At 36.6% G+C, this 21,818-nt stretch overlaps 1 protein-coding gene across 2 annotated transcripts; it reads right to left on the reverse strand.

Moving 5' to 3' along the window:
• Positions 1–235: 235 nt before the first annotated feature.
• Positions 236–20,822, reverse strand: ldb3b (LIM domain binding 3b). 2 transcript variants are annotated; one of them, XM_014968704.2, is made up of 10 exons: positions 20,694–20,820; positions 19,952–20,297; positions 14,611–14,762; positions 12,537–12,612; positions 7,574–7,596; positions 5,440–5,637; positions 3,727–3,750; positions 2,011–2,180; positions 1,880–1,916; positions 236–838 (listed from the first exon to the last, which is right to left on the reverse strand). In XM_014968704.2, the coding sequence occupies exons 2-10, from the start codon at positions 20,045–20,047 to the stop codon at positions 742–744; spliced, it is 873 nt and encodes a 290-aa protein (XP_014824190.1). In that variant the 5' UTR covers positions 20,048–20,297; positions 20,694–20,820; the 3' UTR covers positions 236–741. The 2 variants fall into 2 exon arrangements, with proteins under 2 accessions (XP_014824190.1, XP_014824195.1); XM_014968709.2 differs by lacking the exon at positions 3,727–3,750 and having other exon boundaries at positions 20,694–20,822.
• Positions 20,823–21,818: the final 996 nt, after the last annotated feature.

Here is a 21,818-nt window from a genome sequence, read left to right on the forward strand (position 1 = left end):
TTATTATTTTAACCACAGATGCAGGGAATCACACAAAATTTGGACTACAGAGTCTGGAAATGCCATTAATTTTCCATCTATTTATTTCAACATTTGTTTTGTTACTCATGCTTACTATAAAACTTGTTTTAAAAAATAACTTTTTTTCTCCAGATTATATAACAATAACTATCAAATTATTATTAATCTCATTTTCTTTATTTCCTCACGTCATTTCAAAACACAGCACCATCTGTAGATTTAATAAAACATTTATTCACATTGATATCAGTACATTTCTGAGTGCATTTTTACATACTGTACTTGTGCATATAGATAAACTGTGTATTCCTCTTGCTGTCACATCTGACAAACGTGCTCATATAGTTTGTTTTTTTTAATTCATACATCTGCGATTTCTCTCCAGCAGCAAAAAAGAAAAAGGAAACATTTCTGCAGTTTCACTTCAATATTTGTTTTTTTTTTTTGTACATCTTCCCCAATAATCAGGACATGGAAAAAGAAAGAACCTATCATGAGAGCAGATCTAAATAGGAGACAGATATATTTGACACTTTAACTTATAAACACATAGCATCCTCATACTAACATTAATACACTTTCTACTAATCTAGGCAACAGCTATAGCTTGCTTTTCTCCTCTTGTTCATTTTCTCTCGTACTTCCTGTTCTCTCTTCCCGTGTTTATATGTCCTCCTTTCTTCTGCGACTCTTCCCTCTCTTTGAATTTCCTTCTCCTCTTTATTCCTGGACGTTGAGGATCTGTGCAGACAATCCGTGGTGCCAGTTCTTCAACTTGGCAAAGCGCGGCCCTTTGACCTCTGACTCGAATCGCTCTCTGTTGGCGAGGGCGACAGGACAAGGCGGTCACATCAGGAAAAGCAGCTTACGTTAGCGTTATTCTCTGAGAAACTGCAAGCTTCTGCTCTAACACTGCCTTTGAAAACACATTCAACCCGAAAAACAAAGCGCGGTGGTGTTTGAAGGATGTTTTCTAAAACTATTCCTCAGAATCAAGTCATAAATGTCTAGAAAACTGATCCTGTGCAGGGTTTACCCCAGAAAACTTGCTAAGCCCATCGAGCTGGCCGGCCGCCATGTTTTCGAGTAAAAAAATGTTTAAAGTTAACAGGTAATTTTAAAATATTACTTGATAGTTGTGAATTTTGGCAGACTGGAAGATTAATGCCTAAACACCAACTATAAAGTCTTTAAAAAGGCAATAATTAAAAAAACTAATTAAAAGGTAAATTAACAATGCTAAGCCTGGTGGGGGCACAAGTAAAGCCTGGTGGCCCGCCAGGCTTATAATACACTGAGGGAAACCCTGCTGTGTTAAATTCATACTGCGTTGCATTGAAATGCTGTGAGGAAGCAACACACAGCGTGCTTAGTGTGATCTAATGATCCTCAGTAATGGAAAGTTAGCAGAAATTTAACAGTAATGAGGGCAGAAACATTGTAAAATCACACATATCTGAGAAATTCACCATCTAACATTAAATCAAATCAATATTTCCTGTAACAATGTATTGCAGATCCATCATAAGAATGAATTTCAAATAGCTTTAAGAAGGAAAACAACAATTTTGATTGATGGATGATTCTTCTTACCCTCATATTGTATTATATATTTTTCTGTAAGGATATTAATATCCTTTTGTAGAGTATTTTTCATTATCATACAATTAGTTTGATTTGATCTATATCCTCCATGTTGTATTTGTTATTTTTTATTTTAATTTGCTATCACATAACAGTTGTTTATGTTGAATGTGTTTGACTGGATCATCCCAGAAGCCTTATTTTTATTTTTGCGATAAAAATCTAAAGAAAATCCAAAAACTTTTGTTTCCCAGAAAAGTAGATTAACCTTCACCTTGATTTCTGCAGTGCCTCCTCATCTGGATCTTGCACTGTGAAGACAAAAAGTGCAGAAATAATCAGAAAAATCAAATTAGAGCGTACAAAAAAAGGGCAGAGGAAACGTTTGATGAGCCTGGTACTGACGGTATTCAGTGCCAGTGATGTGAGCCAGGATCCTGAAGCTTTTCGACTGCAGGTTGGCGGCACGGCGAGCCCACTCAGACATGTCCTGGTTTGTGTCTGGTGCCCGGATCACGGCTTGGTACACGGGAGATGCACAGTCCACCACAGGCTCCTTGATCGGGAGAACTCCACTGCAGGGCGGAGAGGAAACTCAGGCCACGAATGGAAACATTTTATACCCACGTTTATAATTTCTCTCTTATTTCACAGTTTAGAAGAATTGGTCCTGCCATCTTGATGAACACGTTAACTACCGCCACTAGGGGCACTAATGAGCTATTTTACATCTGTAACAGATCCAATAAAAACAATATATACTGCTAACAATACATATTTTTGTTTTAAAATGTGATTTAAAATATTATTTTTACAAAGTAAAATATAAATGTGCTAAATGTTGTATTTCATAAGTCATAATTTTTAACATTAAAAGTCATAATTTAGAATGTTGATAAAATCAAAATCATAATTTGAGAAACTGAGCTATAATTTAAATTAGATTGAAATATTATCAATCATGTAGAAATCTTTGGATATTTGAATATGTCTGCCACTTAAAATAGAAATGTCACAATTTATATTTATTTTTTGACCTATAAATTCAAACTTTTAAAGTTATAATTCTGACTTTTGAACTGGTAAGTTCAACAGGAGTAAAAAGTGAGCAATTTAAAAAATATATTAAAATATTATGGAAGCCCATTTGACCTACTTAAAAAAATAATATATAAATAATTTATTTTCAAGCTGGAATGATGGCACAGATAATTGGTTATAATTTTAATTTATAAAACTATGATTATGAAATAAGTTGTCTTATAATTGACTTTTTATGTTGTAGCATGGAGTTTCTTATTCCTAGTTATAAGAAATAAAACTACATTTAAGCTACAGAAATGATCTGAAACATTATCTTTAGATGTCCTTAAAATATAAAAATATATGCCACATAGTCTATTATAGTTTTGATTTGGTGTATTTCTAAGATGGGAGGTCAAACACTTTTAACGATTTTTAAATTCACTGTCATAATTTTTACTTTGAAAATTTATTGTTTTAAGGCTAAACTCTTGATTATTTAATTCTGTGTCTCATTCAATCTTTCTAAAAACTCTGATGCACCACAAAAAGAAACTCACCGTCGCTGAAATGCTATTAAGGGACAATACATTTCCTAAACCACGACTTGATTTAATTTGTGGACATAAAAATACATAATTACTCCTCTATTATTAATAGATAGATGTGGAGATCCTGCAGTAAGGGAACTTTAAGGCAACATGACTGCATTCCTCAGAGGGTTAGAGAAGTGAGTTTCAGTTTTTGTCATCTTTTCAGATGAAATCACAGATTCCAGATTACGTAAAGCTAGACATCTTCAACGCAAGCTGCAGTCTCACACTTTGTCCGAAGTACCTGGAAGTACTTCTCAACATTAAGGAGTTCATGAAAGAGTCACAGTTAGACGGTTCGTCCTTCAAACACACAACCCATTATCACCAAATAAATGCACACACACACACACACACATATATATATATATATAAAATGCACATATAAATATGTGCATTTATTTGGTGATAAATAAGTGAAGCATCTGGAGCAATGCACAAACTGTTAGGGCACAAAAAAGGCATGAGTCTGAGGAGAATGGAAAGGCGACGCCGCTGTACTCACGCCAAAGGAGAGCCAGCCTCCTCGCTGGGTCACGATCAGGAAGGGAGGATGGGGAGGAATGGGTGGAGGACAGATCACAGGTGGGGTTGGTTTGTAGGATGGAATGAGCAGAGGAGAGTGGGTGAAAGGAACAGAGGAGTACAGGGCACAGACACTGGCTAGCCAGAAAAGAAAAGCCAAACAATCTACTGTTGGCATACTATTTGCAGCAGCGTAGGCTTTAAGAAGCAATATTACACTGCCATGGCTTTTCAAACGTAATTGTTATACATGCAAAATATCTCTAAGTTTATAGAGCTCATATTTATCGTCTGAGTGCCTAACATGTCATTTTATGTTTTTTTATTCATCAGCATCTCCCTTTGACTCATAATGTTGTAATTTTGGGGGGTTTAAGCCTGTTTTTTTTTTTTTTTTAAAGGTAACCTATTCTTCCTTGAACAGGTTTCGATACTTATATGGTCTATACAAAACATGTTCATTAATTTTTAGCACAAAATCATTCTTAGATTATGAATTTTCAGTCTAGTCAGTTCTGGCTATTTGTTTTAGCTTCTTTCAGAATGTTTTAGGGTGTCTTGTCACTTTAAATCCAAATAATCTGCTGCTGGCCACGCTACCCACTCAACGTTTACACTCATATGAAAATGGCTGCAAACAGCTGCGTAATAATACAACTGTACATCTTTGAAAAGTAGAAGTAGAGCCTTCTGCACAACCCATAATAATGCAGCATGTGATTTCTGGATAACAAATCAACAACATAGCACTTGTCTTTTCCAGCAGCCATTGCACACAACCATACAATAGTAAAACCGGCTGACCAAATGTGCTAGAGCTCCGCTTGTGTTGTTAGGTGATGGACTGGGCTGGGGTTGCTAGGTAACGGCCTGTCAAATGTAACTTAACAGTCAAGAAGTTTTAAACATTAACTTATTCTCAAAAATGATACACACCTCAGAAAACAAAATACTTGACTTAAACAACACTTTTCCAATCAATCAGAGAACCAATATTGGCCTTCACGTCTTGAAAGGTTCAGAAGCCAAGACAACATGTTATAAACGGTCATTTTAGTCCTGAAAGGTTCTGTTGGAAAAAAAAATTAAAACATATATACATATACACATATAAACTTTAGTTCCTGTAGTGTATAAACAATAGAAAGATAACTGTGCCTAATAGTTACATGAACTAATAAAATGTTCCTGGAATCTGAAAGCGTCTTTATCACATGGGCCATGTTTTTTTTATTTTTTACATTATAGTATATAAACTTATTCATCTTAATGCCTCTTAAAACCTGCATGTGAGCATATTATGGGCTCAAAAGCTTCACTGCTTGGCTTAACGGGCCAGTTCACCCTTTAACAACAATCAAATGCAGTCAACAAAACAGAATGCATTTGATTGTTTTTCAACCATTTAATTAGTTATTTATAAGAATATCTATACATTAATACACTGTGTTTAACATTAAAGTACTTCCTCTTCTGTCTGAGACTTTCCTGATTTGGTTTGTTTAAATCTTTTAAATCTAGCTAGGAATAAAATAATTGACTACAATGAAATTATGTAACTGTGTTTAAGTGTTAAAATATGATTTTTCTCCTCCATTAATTTGGATGAAATGACCAAAAGTGATGAAAATATCAAATTATCAATTGAGGATGGGAGGTGAAACACTGAATTTATTCTGGTTTCCAGTCTCACCTGTCGTGTCCTTTGGCCTGCGACTGTCCTGCAATGGCGTCCATGATGGCGTCCTGCGAGTACATGCTGATTGGTGTGTTGTACTGGGCGTGAACGATAGTGGCCTTTCCGCCCGGGCCCCTCACTTCAATGGGTTTGTGGGTGGACAAGGCAGAGTCTTTCAAAGCGATGGGGTTGAAGCTGGGGGTGTACTCCACGCTGTCAGGTCACAGGGAAGTGTGGGAACAGGAAACAGATCCGGGTCAGAGGCAGAAATTCAAGACACGCGAGGTCACTGGTCATGATCTGACCAAAGAGGTCATCAACCCCAAACATGTGTAAGTAACCCTTTCCATGTTTGTCTCAGGTCCAGTAGTTTGATTTCACAACAGACACACTCAGGTTCACTGTTTTTATTAAGTTACGTTCACACTGCAGCCTGCAGTGACCCAAATCCGATTATTTTGTCAAAACAGATTTTTTTCGCTGTTGCCGTTCACACTTCCAAATATATGTCACCTGTATGTGTTCTCCAGTGTGAACTGCAAACGACCTGAAAGTGTCCAGCATGCGCAGTAGAGGGCGCAATAACGTCACACATAGGGAGCGTGCTCAGTGTTTTACTAACCGTCATAAAGAAGTGCTCAGTGTTTGAAGTAAACATGGATGCTAACGGTGGGACATAGCATATGATTATGAAATTGTTATGACCGGAGCAGCATCTTAACAACCTAATCCTCATTCTAGTCCGTCATGATTGTTGTTTTTTTTCCCCCTTGCGCGTATCAGGACGCAGAATAGTGACGTTTGTCGAGTATCAGTGACGTTCAGGTCGGATGAATGGCACCTGGACGTTATGTCACATTTGAATTGGATACGTATCAGATATCCGAGAGGCCTGGGTCGCATTCGAAAAACCTCCGACTTGTGTTGTTCAGACTGTCATGAAAAGATCAGATACAGGTCACATTACATAAAAAAATAAAATAAAAAATTGGAATTGGGTCACTTCGGGCTGCAATGTGAGGAATTCAAGTTGCTGATTAACTGCCCCACAATTACCGACAACAACTGAAAAAGGGGGAGGAGCTGTCGGTTAATGGTTGCTACGGTAACTACCAGCAACTGTCAAGAACAGCGTAAAAGAACTTAAGACACCATTAAATGTCAGGAGAAGAAGCAACTTCTTGACTAAATTAAATAAATTCAAAGAATAAAATAACTTTTGACAAACTTCACATCCATAATATTGCCAAAACAAAACCCTGTCACAAAAACAAACCAAAAATAGAAAAGGATCTAATTACCTAGACAGATAATTTACCTACATTATTAAAATCAACAAAACAAAAACGTCACTCAAGTAAAAGCAACACTACTTCAACACATTTTTACTGAAGTAAAAGTACATGAAATTACTCAAGTAAGAGTAAAAGATTATTTGGTAAAAAGAATATTCAAGAACTGAGTAAGTGATCAAAATTATTTAATATCTAAAAATTACATAATCAGAGGGAGCAAAATATAAAATTATGTGGAAATTTTGGTATTTTAAAGACCAAAATGAAATTAATTCATATGAATAAAATAATTACAAAATATTTTTCCCAATTAGATTCTTGATTTGGAAAACAGTACTATATGAAACTAACAAAAACTGCAGGAGTAAGTCTATGTCTGGTGAATTTTTGCTTGCTTTCATTCAGTGAAGTTGCTCACAGTTTGTAGAGTATCCAGAAATTTTATATAAGTTAGAGTAGGGATACTTCATCGTAAAATTATTCAGGTAAAAGTAAAACATACTGATACTCCTAAAAGTTTTTTTTTCCCCATAAAGTTACTGAAGTAACATAGTAAATAGCAACACCTGTGCCGAAGGGGTTCCTAGAAAGTTTGATTGCTACCTGGTTTCAAAAAGTGCTGGTGTCAGAGACTCCAATCAGTGGAGCTGTATAAACCCTTAGGACTTGCTAACAAAACAAAAATTAACAAAAATAAATACTCTGAATATGTGTAAAGAATCCACTTAACACAAACTTGACTTTTTCAATTATTTTGTAACTTATTCAGATGTTCCTGTATTATAAAACTCATCTGCAGACTAATGTTTCCACACCAACTGTATCTTTTATTAAAAAATTACTCGGATACTCACTTTGCAGCTGTGTTGGCAATGACCTGAAACACATCAGAGCAACGTACAGACACACAGAAACAAAAAGGAGAAAGTTAAATTCAATAACGGTAATAATATCACATTATGTTTGCATTCAACAATGTTCTCCAGTAATCCCAGGTTCAGGTCAGAATAGCAGCCATTTATCATCAGTGTGATGTTTCTCTGCTCCTATTTTATCATCAGGAATGACTGACAAGAACAGAAGTGTTTCAGTCACATGATGCAGGACACATTTAGCACAGGACAGAAATATACACAAACGTAGCACAAAGTACCAGATCCATTTATGTCAGAACTGGAAATTAATTCTGCAGATGCTCTGTGCCTCTACAAAGAAACACAAAGGGTTTATCTCTTAATAAACGGTCACTACCAAGAGTTAAGTATGAGTCACAATCAACAAAATGTAGTTTTTTTTTTCTATTTTATTTTAATAAATACTAGAGTGGGAAGATAAAGGTAAAATTGGGTTACTTGGTTTGTTGCCTGTTGATTGGTCGAATCAACTCTGTATTAAGTCTGGTTCACTTTGTGGGATTTTCATCATGCATAAACAAACATATTATTGTCATAATATTATAAGAAAATCTTTGGTTGTGTGCAATCCCCAATAATCATTTAGAGTGTCAATCACATCAATTTCTGATGATACACAGTCTTCTTCTTAAGCCTCTACATTCAGTAAAAAGTCTGAATTTAGTCTGAACACAGAAACTGAGTGACATTCTTTGTTTTGTTTTTAAAGTAATGTCTTTTTATCACATTAAAACACTAATATTTGTTAGTGTTTTATGCATTTGTTTTCATATTGCATTTCAAGAATATATTCAGGTTGTTTAGACAGAAGGCAGATTACGTGTTTTATTTTTAAATACATTTTTCAGTAAGTGTTACTTCTTTGGAAATCAGGGAACTATGGGAATTGAATTTAATAATTTAATAAGTATCTTGATTAGGTATTTCTCTGTTTTTGTTTGAGAAAAAAGAAGAGTAACATAATGCTAATTACTAACTAGCCTCTAGTTAGCTTGTTAGCGTCATGGCTATAGTAGCTAATGTTAAATTTGAGATGGTTTAACCCACATTGTGACTCATTAGAAATAGATTGAACATTATAATTTAACAAGTTTACTACAAGTGCTTAAGCTTTTTAGCTCACATCAGCTACTTCAGAGCAGAGATGCAAAACTAGCATTAAATAAATTCATTTTGGCATCAACAACACCAAATGCTAGTTTTTAACAGCTTTTAAAATCGCTGTAAAAATGTATTGAAATTATTCAACATTTTCTAATTTTAATTACCATGTTGGAAATAAATTGGATGCTTTACTGCTAAATTAAGCTAACACCACTAACTGACTATTAACCAATCTCTAGCTGTAAAAACAAAAACTATCTTTGCCATTTTGCATTGTGGTGGCTTTTTCGAGATGAGATATTGCCAATCTAAAAACTAAGGTCCCACCATAATACTCAGAAATTACATAAACAGAGAACACATTCAATGCAGCCTTAAACAACATTTTCCTAATAAGTGCCCACTCTAAAAGCTTGTAAAAAAAAAAAAAAACTCTTAACCTGAGCAAATTTATTGCAATTATTTTGTGTTAAATCCCTAAAATAAATTCAAGAAAGAAAATGACTTCATATGTTGAGAAGTTTGGGATCCTAAAGGAAAAACAAAACATAGATGTTCTGACCAAACTACCAAAAATGTACTTTATGGTCCATTGACCTGTGACCTCAGCTCCATATTACACAGAATAATGCAGTAATTGGTAGATCAGTTGTCTAATCTGGTTGTAACTTTTTATATTTTGCGTTTATTACATGAGAAAACATCCATCTTAGACAATTTAATCCTTACCATTTTTAGTTTTTTGAGTATTTTAGGTACTTAAACACCCAAAAAGCAACACTTTGCACCAAATGCATTTATCTGATCTTGGCAAAGTTTGGTAACCAAACTGATTGTTCTATGCAGAACTTGGGTTTACTGTGTGTACAAGTAGAAAACGTCCAATAGATGAGACCTCTCCCTGCAGACGGGGGGTGCCCTATCTTGGGTTCGGCATTCAGGGGATTCAGGATGATGGTTTGAAACCAGAGTGGAAAGTTCCATTACCCAGTTCAACAGCTGCTCCGACCTATCAGTGTGTGTGTGTGTGTGAGGTGGGGCCACTGGCATGAATGAGCTCACCGGCTTGATTCCTGACGCCTGATGTACCTTTGGCTGTCACTGTAAACCAGCTCAGCTCCAGAAGGGAAGCGCATTAACAGAGACTGATATCTGGATTTGATATGCTGGAGGTCCACCAGGGCGCTCTTAAAAAACCCCCAAAAACTAAAGGTACTCAATACCAGCTTTAGCTGAACTTTGTATTTTATTTTATTGGGATTTTATGTAAAAAACCTACACAAAGTCAATATTAATTGCTAAGTGGAATAAAAACGGCTCATGGTTTTCAAAACTATTTTATAAATAGACATTTTAAAAGTGTGTTTAGCCACTCTGCCTGCCATAATAACAAATTTTGTCCCAGAAAGTATTGGAATAAATGGTAGTATTGTTTGTTTTGAGACCATTTTTAACTAATATAATGATAATGACATAATAATCCATGTTCAACTACTGGACGATAAATTGTCCCACAAATTATTGCGATAAATGATAATATTGTTCTGAAGCCATTAAGCTTAGTAAAGACTAATAAACTTTAATTTTCTGCAAAACACTCCAAACTGGAACTGGAAGATATGTTAAAAAAAACAACATAAAATAAAAACACCAACCAAAATCATCAGTAAAATGGATTATCCAAAAACATTTTTCTTTATCAATGCAATTAATTGATTTGTTCCTTATTGCGACAGGCTGCCTTTACTGCGATACCCCTAAATTAAATCCAGATGAAGCCTAATTAGTAAACAGAGTCCACCTGCATGCATTTTAATCTCAAGGTAAATCCAAACTGATGGGTTTGTCAGAGAATATTACAAACAGCAGACGTGTCAGGGAGAAATGAACCAGAGAAGCAGCCAAGAGGCCTGCAGAGACTCTGGAGGAGCTGCAGAGATCCAACAACGAGGCGGGAGAATCTGACATCCCACAGCTGTTAGTCAAACGCTCGATAAATCTGGAATTATTTTTGAAAAGTTTCAAAAAGATACACAAAATACATCCCAGCTGCAGTTTTCCACAACATGTGGGAGACAGGGTGAAACATGGGATGCTCTTTATCAAGGAAGCCCGTAATTGTTAATAAAGATGGGTGGATCTGGAAACAGTCCTGGAGGAAAGATGGGACTCGAGCAGAGGCTCATCTTGCAGGAGGACAATGATTTTTAGACATTTATGTTAGAATGGCGTAGTCAAAGTCCGGTTCTGTGGGAAGACTGAAAGAATTCATGACTGAAGACTTATTTGATCCTGTGCCTTTTCTATGTCTTACTTTACACATTATTGTTTATTTAAAGAACACAGAAGAAAAACAAAATACATAAATTAGAAAACACTGAAGAATTTATTTCGCAGCAGCGATATTGTTGCTATTTTTGTCAATCAAACATCGATCCACTGAAAACAAACTTTGTAATGGAGTCGATTTCACTCAGTCTCTACCATCAACATTCTTCCCGCCATATTACCAATTAAAATAACTTTTTTTACATTTTATTTTAAGCTGAATTATCTCCTTACATTGATTCAATTCAACATTTAGCCAAAAATCCCGTCTAAACATGGACACACATGTTTTTCTTATAATGTTCTCCTTTTTATTTTTTAAATCTTATTTTATCGAAACTGAACACGTCTTGAATATTCTCTGGAAGATCTTTGTGACTTGCTTTGATCACAAACTGGGCAGTTTTAAATTTACCAAAAATCACGAAGTCAAAACTCTTACCAAGTTCTAGTTATTTTAAGAAATACAAAGTGGAAAATATTTATTCTCTTGCAGCCAGCACCGGCTCAATACAGCCGGCGTTTTGAAATCGCTGCTGCTGTGGAAGGAAATGACATCATCCAGCTGAACCAGACGTGATCTGGTCTTTGAGAAGAAAATGTTCTCTGAAGTTCCCGTACTTGTCCCAGTGTTCGTACCTCTCACATGTGACGCTATTTCAAGATCGCACACATAAACATGCCTGGCCTCAAACCAGGTAACAGAATAGCAGCAGATAGAAGTTCAAACTGGGATCATTATCACAAGCTGGTCTGAGACTCCATGCTAAAGGTTAGACCCCAGCCCAGGAGGAAAGGCTTACTGAGAATTTACAGCGATATTAATGGAGCTTAATCCAATTAAAAGCACTCAACCATAGCTTAAAAGTTTTATTAGTTCAAAAATTGTAATATAATTCCTTATTTTATGCATTTAATCTCATTAGTGAACTTGGAGTTTAACTGGAAGAGTTTTTGTTTCTGGTTAAAGCGTAAAATTGTTTTTAAAGTCTTGCTAAGATACCAGAAATGGGACGGTTTTAATTACTTAAAGGTTCTCAGTCACTTTTTTACTTGCTTACCTCTTTTTTTTTTAAAGTTGCATTTTGTAATTTAATGAAAAGGTGAAAAAAGGTCAGCTGCAGATCTTGCAGATGGGAACAGATTTCTTTTACTCCACAAATGTATTGCTTTTTGTTTTTTATAATTTGTTTTACTTCTTTAAAAAGCAGAAGAGAATCAAGCTTTGCAGATAGAAGAATCCCAATTATGGCAGCTTGTCTTCTATTTGTGTTTGCTGACCTCTGGTGCGCTTTTTCTAGGTGCGCTACAAATTTCTAACGCTAGAGGGCACCATGAGTCTGATGGGACGGATTTGTTCTCTGATTTTCTCCTCAACGTTGGCAGACACAAAGACACAAACCCAGATTCTGACATTACTAGTTGATTTGTCTGTTTCTTTCCTTGACAGCGGTTTGTTTTTGTTGCGTACCTTCTGGTGTGGGATGACGGGCATCGGTGAGTCCATTCTTGGAGCTGCCGTGGGAACTGGTACAGGACGTCTGGATCTACAAATGTAACAAAATTTTTATTAAAAATTTATTGACTTGACTGAGAAACTTGTTTCTATCTGACTTTTGGAAGTTTGAGCTGCAGAAAGGAGAGGAAAGCATGGACATTTTTAACTGTTTATACTGTAGAAGTCATCCAGATACTAAAAATGATCTGAAAAAGTATTTTGTTAATACTTAAAGATAAAAACTCACAGAAAGGCATTTTCTCTTGCCTGTGGAACAGTTTCAGCAAATATCTGAGAGCAACTGAGACCTCCACTGTGTTTTTTAAAAAGCAAAATTGAAAAGTATCTGTATTTTTATTGAAATCTAGTCAGCCTTTATATTAATTTGAAAGAATTTCATTTGTTTTTAATTATCAAAGATAAATGTAGATTCTAGTTTAACTAAATTTCCTCAAGGATTTTACACACATCTATAATAAAAGAATAGACTGTACACTAAGATCGCCTCCATATTGTGAGTGGCAAAAAGCAATGCAAGCCAGTTCTGTTCTAATTACTAGAAATAAAATGTCCATGGAGCTCACACCAGGTATTTAAATACATTATTACAATCAAATAAATCTTAATTCAGAGGTTTGCTGCAGATATTATGGCTTCTTCCTCTCTGAGCGGCTTTTCAGGCTGTGTCAGAACAGGATTTCCTTCTCGTTATTGTTCTGCCTGGATCTTCTCAATGTCTTTTGCTTTTGAACATAACCTGCTCTGTGACATAAACATGTCTTCTTCCTGAATAGTTTGGTGGTTGGACATCCAAATTTTGGAAATACGTCCATATAACTGTCCAAACATCTGGAAATGGAACCAAAGGATGAACCGGAGTTGTGCAGGTACACAAACAAGCAATGTGTTTGTGTAAACTTTAGAAAAACCTTAGAAAGACGTCGCCATCATTCCCTACTGTTTAAAGCAGTGGTATCAAACTCAGTTACATTTGTTCTTAAAGGGCTGGTTGTGCCAGAATGTACTGATAAAACCCATTAGACTGTTATAAAATTAAGAAATAGCTGTTTGTGTTTCTTAAAACTAAATGTTGAACACTTTTTCACACTAATCAGTCTCTTCAGGATTTCATGATTGGTTTTTGTATTTTTTTTCAATCAAAATCAGATTTTGTGGTGTTAATTTAGAAATATTTGTAAGAAATATTTACGATATTTGCACTAATGTGTGACGGACTTTAACTTTACATCAAGTACAACTGAGGCAGCAGTCACTAAAACCCAATGTTTCTGACCAATTTTCAAAAGAATTTGCAGAAAAAATGTGGTTTGTTGAAACTGGAGGGACTTATTGATGTAACTTGGAGTCCAGAGGGCCACATAAAAAGCTACGGCGGGCCAGATTTGGCCCTCGGGCCTCGAGTTTGACACATGTGGTTTAAAGGGTTTAATTATAACTGACCTAAAGCAAAAACAGTAAAGTCTGATCTGATGTCAGAGAGTAAAGAAAAAAGGTCACAAAATGGTTTCGAATGAACACCACTGGACACAAAAACAATTCATTTAAATGAATAAATCTAAAATTCTGGTTTCCAAGCATTTTTCTGTTTCTTTTAAAGGTAAAATTTCCACTCCCAGTCTGGTGGATGCGCTGGCGTTGTGCTTGAAGTGGCTGACGAAGACAATGTCTCTGTCCTTGGCAACAACAGTAAACTAAAAGCACATGCTCCATTTTTCTCTCTTCAGTTTTTTGTCTGTGCTACCTCACCACATTTCTGTATTAATGAAATCATGCTGTGCTTTTAATTACATTTTTTAAAGGACAAAAACACAATTTGATTTGGAAAACTGTTTTCTCGAGCAACGGAAAAGGAAGAAGATCTGAAAGTTGTACCAAATTAGATACCAACACTACCTTTCATCCTTTTAAATTCTCTCTTAAATTTCCAAATTATTCATTACCAGCCAACATCTATCATTAAAGACATTGCTCTACGGTCACATCTATTTGTTTGAGTGGTTGCTTTCGGTTTTGCAGGCTCGCTTACTTCTGCATGGTGAGCGTAAGTTTGTTGATTGCTGACTTGATCTTGTTCTGGGCGTCCAGGTGGCTCATCCCGTCGGTGTTGACCCCGTCGATTGATGAGATGATGTCGCCCTGGGTCAGGCTGCCGCCTGCTGCCTTGCTGCCAGGAGTTATCTGAGAAAGACAAGGTTTACAAATTATGCATCAGGTAAAATGTTTTGTCTTAACATTACTTGAAATAACTTATAAATTTAGCAAATTTCATATTTCCCTTAAAAACTCTATCCTTGTCTGACGCCCTCTGTTGGAGGGTTTGGGTATTAAAAAGATGCGCTTTGTTTATTTTTAGGGTATTTCTAAAAATCACACACTAAATAATTAAGCATGAGATGCTTCATGGAAAGACGTATCTCAGTCGAGATATTTTAGGAACAAAAATATATTTTCAAGTTGTTTTTTGTCAGTTTCTTGATTTTCTTTGTTGTAAATATGGCAGAACTGAAACACAAATACAGTTATAACTTTTATTACACTTGAATTTAATGGGAGAAATATATCTTTATTGGGACTTGACATTTATATTGAGTCCCATTTTAAATTAACTGGGCTCACCAAAGTTATGCTTCTATTAGATAAATGCCAGAAAAATGAGAAAACTTTATTACTTTAAGATTCAGAAGCTTACATGTGCTTAGATTGCTACGGCTTAGAACAAGTTGGGTAATGTCAGATGGTGATGTCACTGCATTGTAAGCATCTGATTGGTTAATTTATATTTGATGTATTTTATGTGGATGTATTGTAAGGCCTCACCTCAAAAAGACTTCATCCTTGCCTGACAGTGTGAAAATCAAAAGAAATTAACCAAGATATCAGGAAAAGACTTGTGGATCTCAAAATGCTTAATTCATACTTGGGTACAATTTGCAGCATGCAATACATCCGTTTTAATAATTACATGGAAATATAAACACAGTGGTAATGTCCAGCCACAAAGTGATGGACTCACAGTCCCAGAATGAGTTTTGGTGAAAAATGTCCAAAATCAACCATAGAGCAAAAGCAAAAGAACTGAAGAAAATACTGGCTAGAACTGGCAAAATGGCATCATAGTACAAAATAAAACAAGTCCTGTACTGACATGGGCTGAAGAGAAACTAAGTGAGGAAGAAGCCATACCTCCAATCACAACGTAGAAAAACAAATTAAAAAGTACAGGTGTGACAGCACCAAGTTTCAGGGTCTTTTGCTGCATGAGGGACCAGTGCGCTTCACAATATAGATCCAAATTTCAGGATATCAGCCTGGAAACTAAGAGGACAAATTGGTCTTCAAGTGGAGCGCGATCCTGAGAAACCAACACATTAGCGGTTCGGAGCAGCCATCATAGAAGTCCTGAACTCTATGCCATAGAATGTGTTCAAAGCTACCAAGATGGCTGACAGAGTTGACTCGGTTACCCCAGTCCTGTCAGGAGGAATGGGCCAAAATTCCAGTAAACTACTGCAAGAACCATGGAAGTCCCAAAATGTTTGACCCAAATCGCTAAGGCTATTTGTTTAAACCAAAAATATCCTATTATTCTGGTGGAAACAACTCTAAATTATTTTGGTAACTGTCCTAAAATTGACCTAAAACACAAAATATTTAGTCTGATTTATGTCAGACTGTATCAATAAAACAGTTGTGTAATGAATTGGATAATTCGTAAAGTTTGGACAAAAAGTTTAAGTGAATTCAGAGCTGTACAGTGTTGGTCTAGACTTACAGTCAACTCGTTAAAGAGTTAAAAATAAGCAATGCTGTTGATGCCTATGGCTTCGTAGTGATTGACTCTGCTTCCATCGCCCGACACACAAACACCTGCTACTGACATTCATGTAAAAGAGTCTTGTCTGACTTATATTAATATATATATATTTATTTTAACCACATTTTTCTAAAACTAGCCACCTGTTGGAGCCTATTAAGAATTAGATAAATTTATTTTTTGCTAAATTATTAATTTCCACAGGTTTAAAGCCATGTGAATGGTAGATCTATTGTTGTATATTTATTTATGTATGTATTTATTTATTTGTTTTGCTTAGACCCTCCTCCTCGTCAGTCAGCCGCCGGCAGTGATTAACAGGCAGAAGCAGCTGCTGGGGTTGATCTGATTGTTTGCTGCAGGAGTGAGGAGTGAAATGGTTTTTGTACCGCAAATTAACGTTTTATTTGAAGTCAACTCTGAGATTATTTTTTGTTATTTTTATAAGTAAAAGAAACTCCTTTGAAACAGGAAAAGTCTCCGCGAGTGCTTTTTATTGTTTTTGAGTGAGTCGAAAACCTCCTCCTGAGGGACTACTCTGGCATTTTTGTTTTCTGGACCTTTTGTGATGCAAGAGTGGCCATAACACCACCTTTTCGCTCAATTTCATGACTATCACATGTCCTTGATCATGCTGTGCAGCATCTGCTTTGATCTGCTTTTTGCACTCCTCTTTCATCCCTCACTATCGGAGTTTCAGCGATTATGTCCGTGTGGACAGTGACGAACAGGAAAAATGAAATAAAGACATTAAATAAAGACATTATTTGATATGCACTGGAGCACAAGACAAAGCAGGGCAGAAGATGAAACATACTTTACTGTATACTGAATTATTGTGCCTTAAGATCAAATGTTCTGTACTTTTTCAAAAGTCAAAATGGTCACGTATGTTAGCTAATTTCAGTAGCTATACTCAATGACAATAGAACTGATTTAATTAAAGCTTCTTGAGTGTAAGATTTAGACATGCCAACTGGTATATTTCGAGATTAAATCAGCGGTTTGTGCACCGGATTCTGTGCTTTAGCTAACAGTATGTAATTAATCCACTGTCTGTTTCTTTTCTTAGTTCTTGGCAAAAGCAGAAGGAAATCCAACCGCAGCAGAGTTGCGTCAAACTGTAACGCCACCCTGAGCCGTCATGTCAAGCCCCAGTGTTTTATGTTATGTTAACCTGCAGGAGTCCATTGCAAACAGGAGGGAGGGACGCGGAGCACAGATAAAATCATTCAATGTCGTAAGGCCAGCGATGAAAAACATCAAAGACCGAGATCAGAGGATAAACAAACAGATGACAGGGGAACAGGTGAGCGTCCCACCTTCGTTTTCCCGCTTCCTCCAACCATCTGGCCTGCAGGCGCAGCTCCAGAGGCCGAACATGAAACTGACGAGCAGCGAGGAATTAAGCTTACTAAAGGTAACACAAGCTGTCATTAGCCTCCTTACTTCTTTCCCGCCCCTCCATCCATCTCTCCTCTCGTGTTATTTAAAGCTAATGCTGCTCATACGGCAGCAGACATGCCAAACAGTGACTAAAGTCCTGCTCAGTTGGGCCTCTAATTATACTTTAATCCGAATTTGAGGTTACTGTGGTGTTTTTCTGTTAAGGTCACCACGCAGGGCGCCATAATCTGGGGGGTAGCACAGGTAACTGTCAGATTAGCACCAGATTTATTAGCCGTTTTATTATTTTATGCTTTGATATTTTTAAAACTAAACAAACGTATTTCTCTGATTGAAATATTGCATTGTTGTGTAAACAATACAGTTATCTTCCCAGATGCCTCTTGAAAAAGAAATTGTAGATATAGACGAGGTTCTTTGTCTGGTTATTATTAATGAGCTTTCTATTTGTTTTCTACTCATCCGTTCAGTTTGGAGAGGTTTTTCTGTGTTGTGCCCAGTGTAAACATCCTTAAAAATGTTTAAATGAAATGCACCTCTGCCTGGCTAATGACTCAAAATTTTTCCAGAAATCAGTTCCTAATTAAAGAGTGTATGTATGTATGTAAAATACATATAATTGCTTATTTACCTTATGGTAAATATTTACCTTGTAGTAAATAAGCATTGCTTAGCCTGGAGGGGGCGCATATGAAGCCTGATGGCCCGCCAGGCTTATAATACGCTGGGAGAAACCCTGTAATGATCTATAGGGAAAATATTTTGATACAGTTCAAAATATACATAAAACAAATTTATATTTTTAGGGTGCAGAAGTAGAGTCACACCCTGAACGACTGGATAGTTCAGGTAAAAAAAAACAAAACAACAATATACCAAACTAGTTGGTATATTGTTTGGTATAATGTAATTTTTGGTACATTATTGAATTAAGACAAACGCTATCCTGTAGAAAACTGTACAATTTGTAATTTAGCTTTGGAATAGCAAAGCATTTTGAAGTATTTGACAGTTAACACTATAAAATACATGTCATTAATTACATCACGAGAAACTAAATGTTCAAAATTAAGCTTAATTTATCAGTTTTCAGTTAAATGTAAATGCTTATGTACATTTTGTATCATCATTTATTAGAACTACACAACATATCAAATCATAATCATAATAATATCAATGTTTACAGTTTCAAAATATTGTGTGCAGCTTGAATGCATAAAATTGATAGATTATTATATTTCTAGCATCATCCAGTTAGGTGGGCCTCCTCTCCCGCTAATGCTAACACCTGATGTAGCTCAGGTGTTAGTAACTCTCTGTTAGCATTAGCCAGAATGCTAATGCTAACAGAGAGTGGTGCAGACATCCTGATGACAGTAAAGTAAAAAAAGAGGAAGGAAGACGTGGGAGAATTTTATCACCTTTACAATTTTGACCAATGACGTCACATTAGTGTGTTTTTCTAAAACGTTGCAGGGCTAATTAGTGGTACTTATTATTAAATCTTATGGAGAAGCAGCATTTCCTTTATATGCTCCACTTTAATGGAACAAACTTCCAGAAAACTGCAAAACTGCTGAAACTCCACCTGCTGAGCGTCGTCTTCGATTAAAAGTAACTGAAACATTTATTAATACTTGATGTTTTTGATAATTGAATTTGACAACATGTAAAATTTATTGCTCGTTTCATAACTGGTTTGTGTTTTTATGCCTTGTTGCTGAAATGTGCTTTACAAATGAATATGACTTTTTACAGAGAAAGTTGGCATCACTTTAAAGCTATTCCTGACTTTTCACAAGTGGTGATCTATTCTGGAAATCTCTCCTGAGATTACATCGGAGCCTCCCTGTCTTCATCCCATACGGTAACATTACATAATCTGATCGCCAGCTCCTCCTTAATACGCAAATCACACCTTTCTGCACGCGCAATGCACCTACTGCCAGCATAACGTGCATAAATGTGAGTTGTGAAGGATAAAATGAGGGCAAACTTGAAAACAAAATGTAGGTTTTATAAGTTAGCAAGTACGATTGGCCAGGTTTTACAGAACATCCAGGGTGTTTTGCTACAGTTTAGAGTTAACCACACCTTACTTGTTGCTTTCTTTTCATTTCCAATTTATTTGCCTCCTTCTTCTTACCCTGGAGATGGTGAGGGGCATGTTGAAGTCCTTTCCTCCCTGTAGCCTGAAGCCATACGGAGCCGGGCCGTTCAGAGTCACTGTGTACGTACTCATCTTCTGCTTAATGTCAGCACTCCTCCTGCTAACGGCTCCTTCTGTCGGCGCACTTTCTCCCCCTTATGCCTCGCTGCTGGTTATCCTTTCCGTCCCAGTCCTCTGTGCCCTGGTGGGTGCTGGCTCCTCCACCGCCCGTTGCTGGCTTCTCGGCCGTCCCTCCTCGTCTGAGTCCAGCTCTCAGGACAAACGCCACGGGGGGCGGTGGTGGTGGAGGTGGGTAGGTGGGTGGGTCAGATGCTGTGAACCTCTGAGACACACACACACACACGCAGACACACACACACACAGATAACAGGGTGCAAAGCAAAGCTGAGCCACACCAGATTAACAGAGTCTCACCCTGAAACCAAAAACTACCAAGAAACACCAAGTCTGTGCGGACTGGGAGCTTTAAAAGCCACTTTTTAACACAAAATTCAGTTGAAGGAGGATTTCTGGCCAGCAGGGTTGGTGAGGTTGAGGGACACACAGGCTAAGAATAGCGGAGACATAGCAACAGAGACACGGGGGCCCGGGCCCCGTATAAGGCCTGTAACACGAAGCCCCAGAATGCTTCACTGCCCGATTCACGTCGCTAATATAGACCCCTCTTACTGCAACACATTCTTCCTCTCTCAGTGCTATCGCTTCTCGCTGCCAGCACCTTATTATCTGTAATCAGGTTTTTGGTGCGTCGATGTTTTCTCCAGCTCCGTGTTCAATTCTGCCTGAGAGAGGAAACAACAAAGTGACTTCCTGGAAACACACCCAGCAGGCTGTCGTGGCCGCCTGTTCGCCGTAGATCTGTGCGTGTGTCGTTTGGAGCGGTTTAATTAGCAGTCAGCCACAGCTGTTAAGGTTAAATGAAGGGGGAAAAAATGCAGATTATTTAGTGTGTGGTTTCAAGCTACCCTTTTCTAAATGTCACGTCCAGATGTTTCTGGGAACCAGTCACCTGCAGCCACACGTTTAAAATCAAAGGTTGTGCAAAGGTGTGATGCTACAAATGAGATTTTTCATGCTTTTGATTTTCAGCTCTTTATATTCCAGTGTTCAGGAATATTTAGTTGTACTATTTTATATAGATCCATCTATGTGTTGCTCGTATTTCTAATCTTCTGTCTCTTTAACAAAGATGGACCTTTTCCAGAAACCTGCTGTTTAATATCACATGTCTTCCTTACGATGGAGTACTGCGACTCTAAAGTCTAAAGTTGTAATATTATGAGAACTTCGACGCATAGAAGCACAGCTACAAATGCAGCAAAATGAGGAATGTTAAACATTTTTGGTATTAATTTTATGAGCAGTAAAATAATCTATTAACTCATCAGTATTAGATTATTACATTATTCTGGTATTATCACTTTATTTTTGCATTATTAACACTTCATTCTGGTTATATTATGATTTTATTCTCATTATTTCAACTTATCCTTGTAATTTAATTTCTCTTTTCTTAGCCTGACCTCAGTACTTAAATATAAAGCTCGAAATTAAAGACAAAAAGTTGTGCAGGTAGCCAAAGAAGATAATAATAGATTTTGACTTTTGCTACATGACTGCATGTGTTTTTTTTTCTTCTAACAGAGAAGAACTCAAGGACAAAAATCCAAACTTCTCTTCAGTGCTTTCACTCTGCTAACTTTGGACCAAAAAAAAAAAACTGAAGAAACAACCTTTACCAATTCAAATATGAGACAAATTAATAAAAAAAAACTTACAGAAACTCTTGCCATTTAACTCTTCATGGTAAATTTTGTAACTCCAGACATTAAAAGGACAGGAA

The sequence above is a fragment of the Poecilia mexicana genome, unplaced genomic scaffold, assembly GCF_051168715.1.
Source record: "Poecilia mexicana isolate PSO_F unplaced genomic scaffold, ASM5116871v1 scaffold_19, whole genome shotgun sequence".
Lineage (NCBI taxonomy): Eukaryota > Metazoa > Chordata > Actinopteri > Cyprinodontiformes > Poeciliidae > Poecilia > Poecilia mexicana.

What these genes read in the sequence shown, in the direction of transcription:
- ldb3b (XM_014968704.2), bottom strand. Translation starts at nt 20,047, where the DNA reads ATGAGTACGTACACAGTGACTCTGAACGGCCCGGCTCCGTATGGCTTC. An exon ending in ATTGCCAACACAGCTGCAAA is followed by an intron (nt 5,638 to 7,573) that starts GTGAGTATCCGA and finishes GTGACCTGACAG; the next exon opens with CGTGGAGTACACCCCCAGCT. An exon ending in GAGGCACTGCAGAAATCAAG is followed by an intron (nt 839 to 1,879) that starts GTGAAGGTTAAT and finishes CCTCGCCAACAG; the next exon opens with AGAGCGATTCGAGTCAGAGG.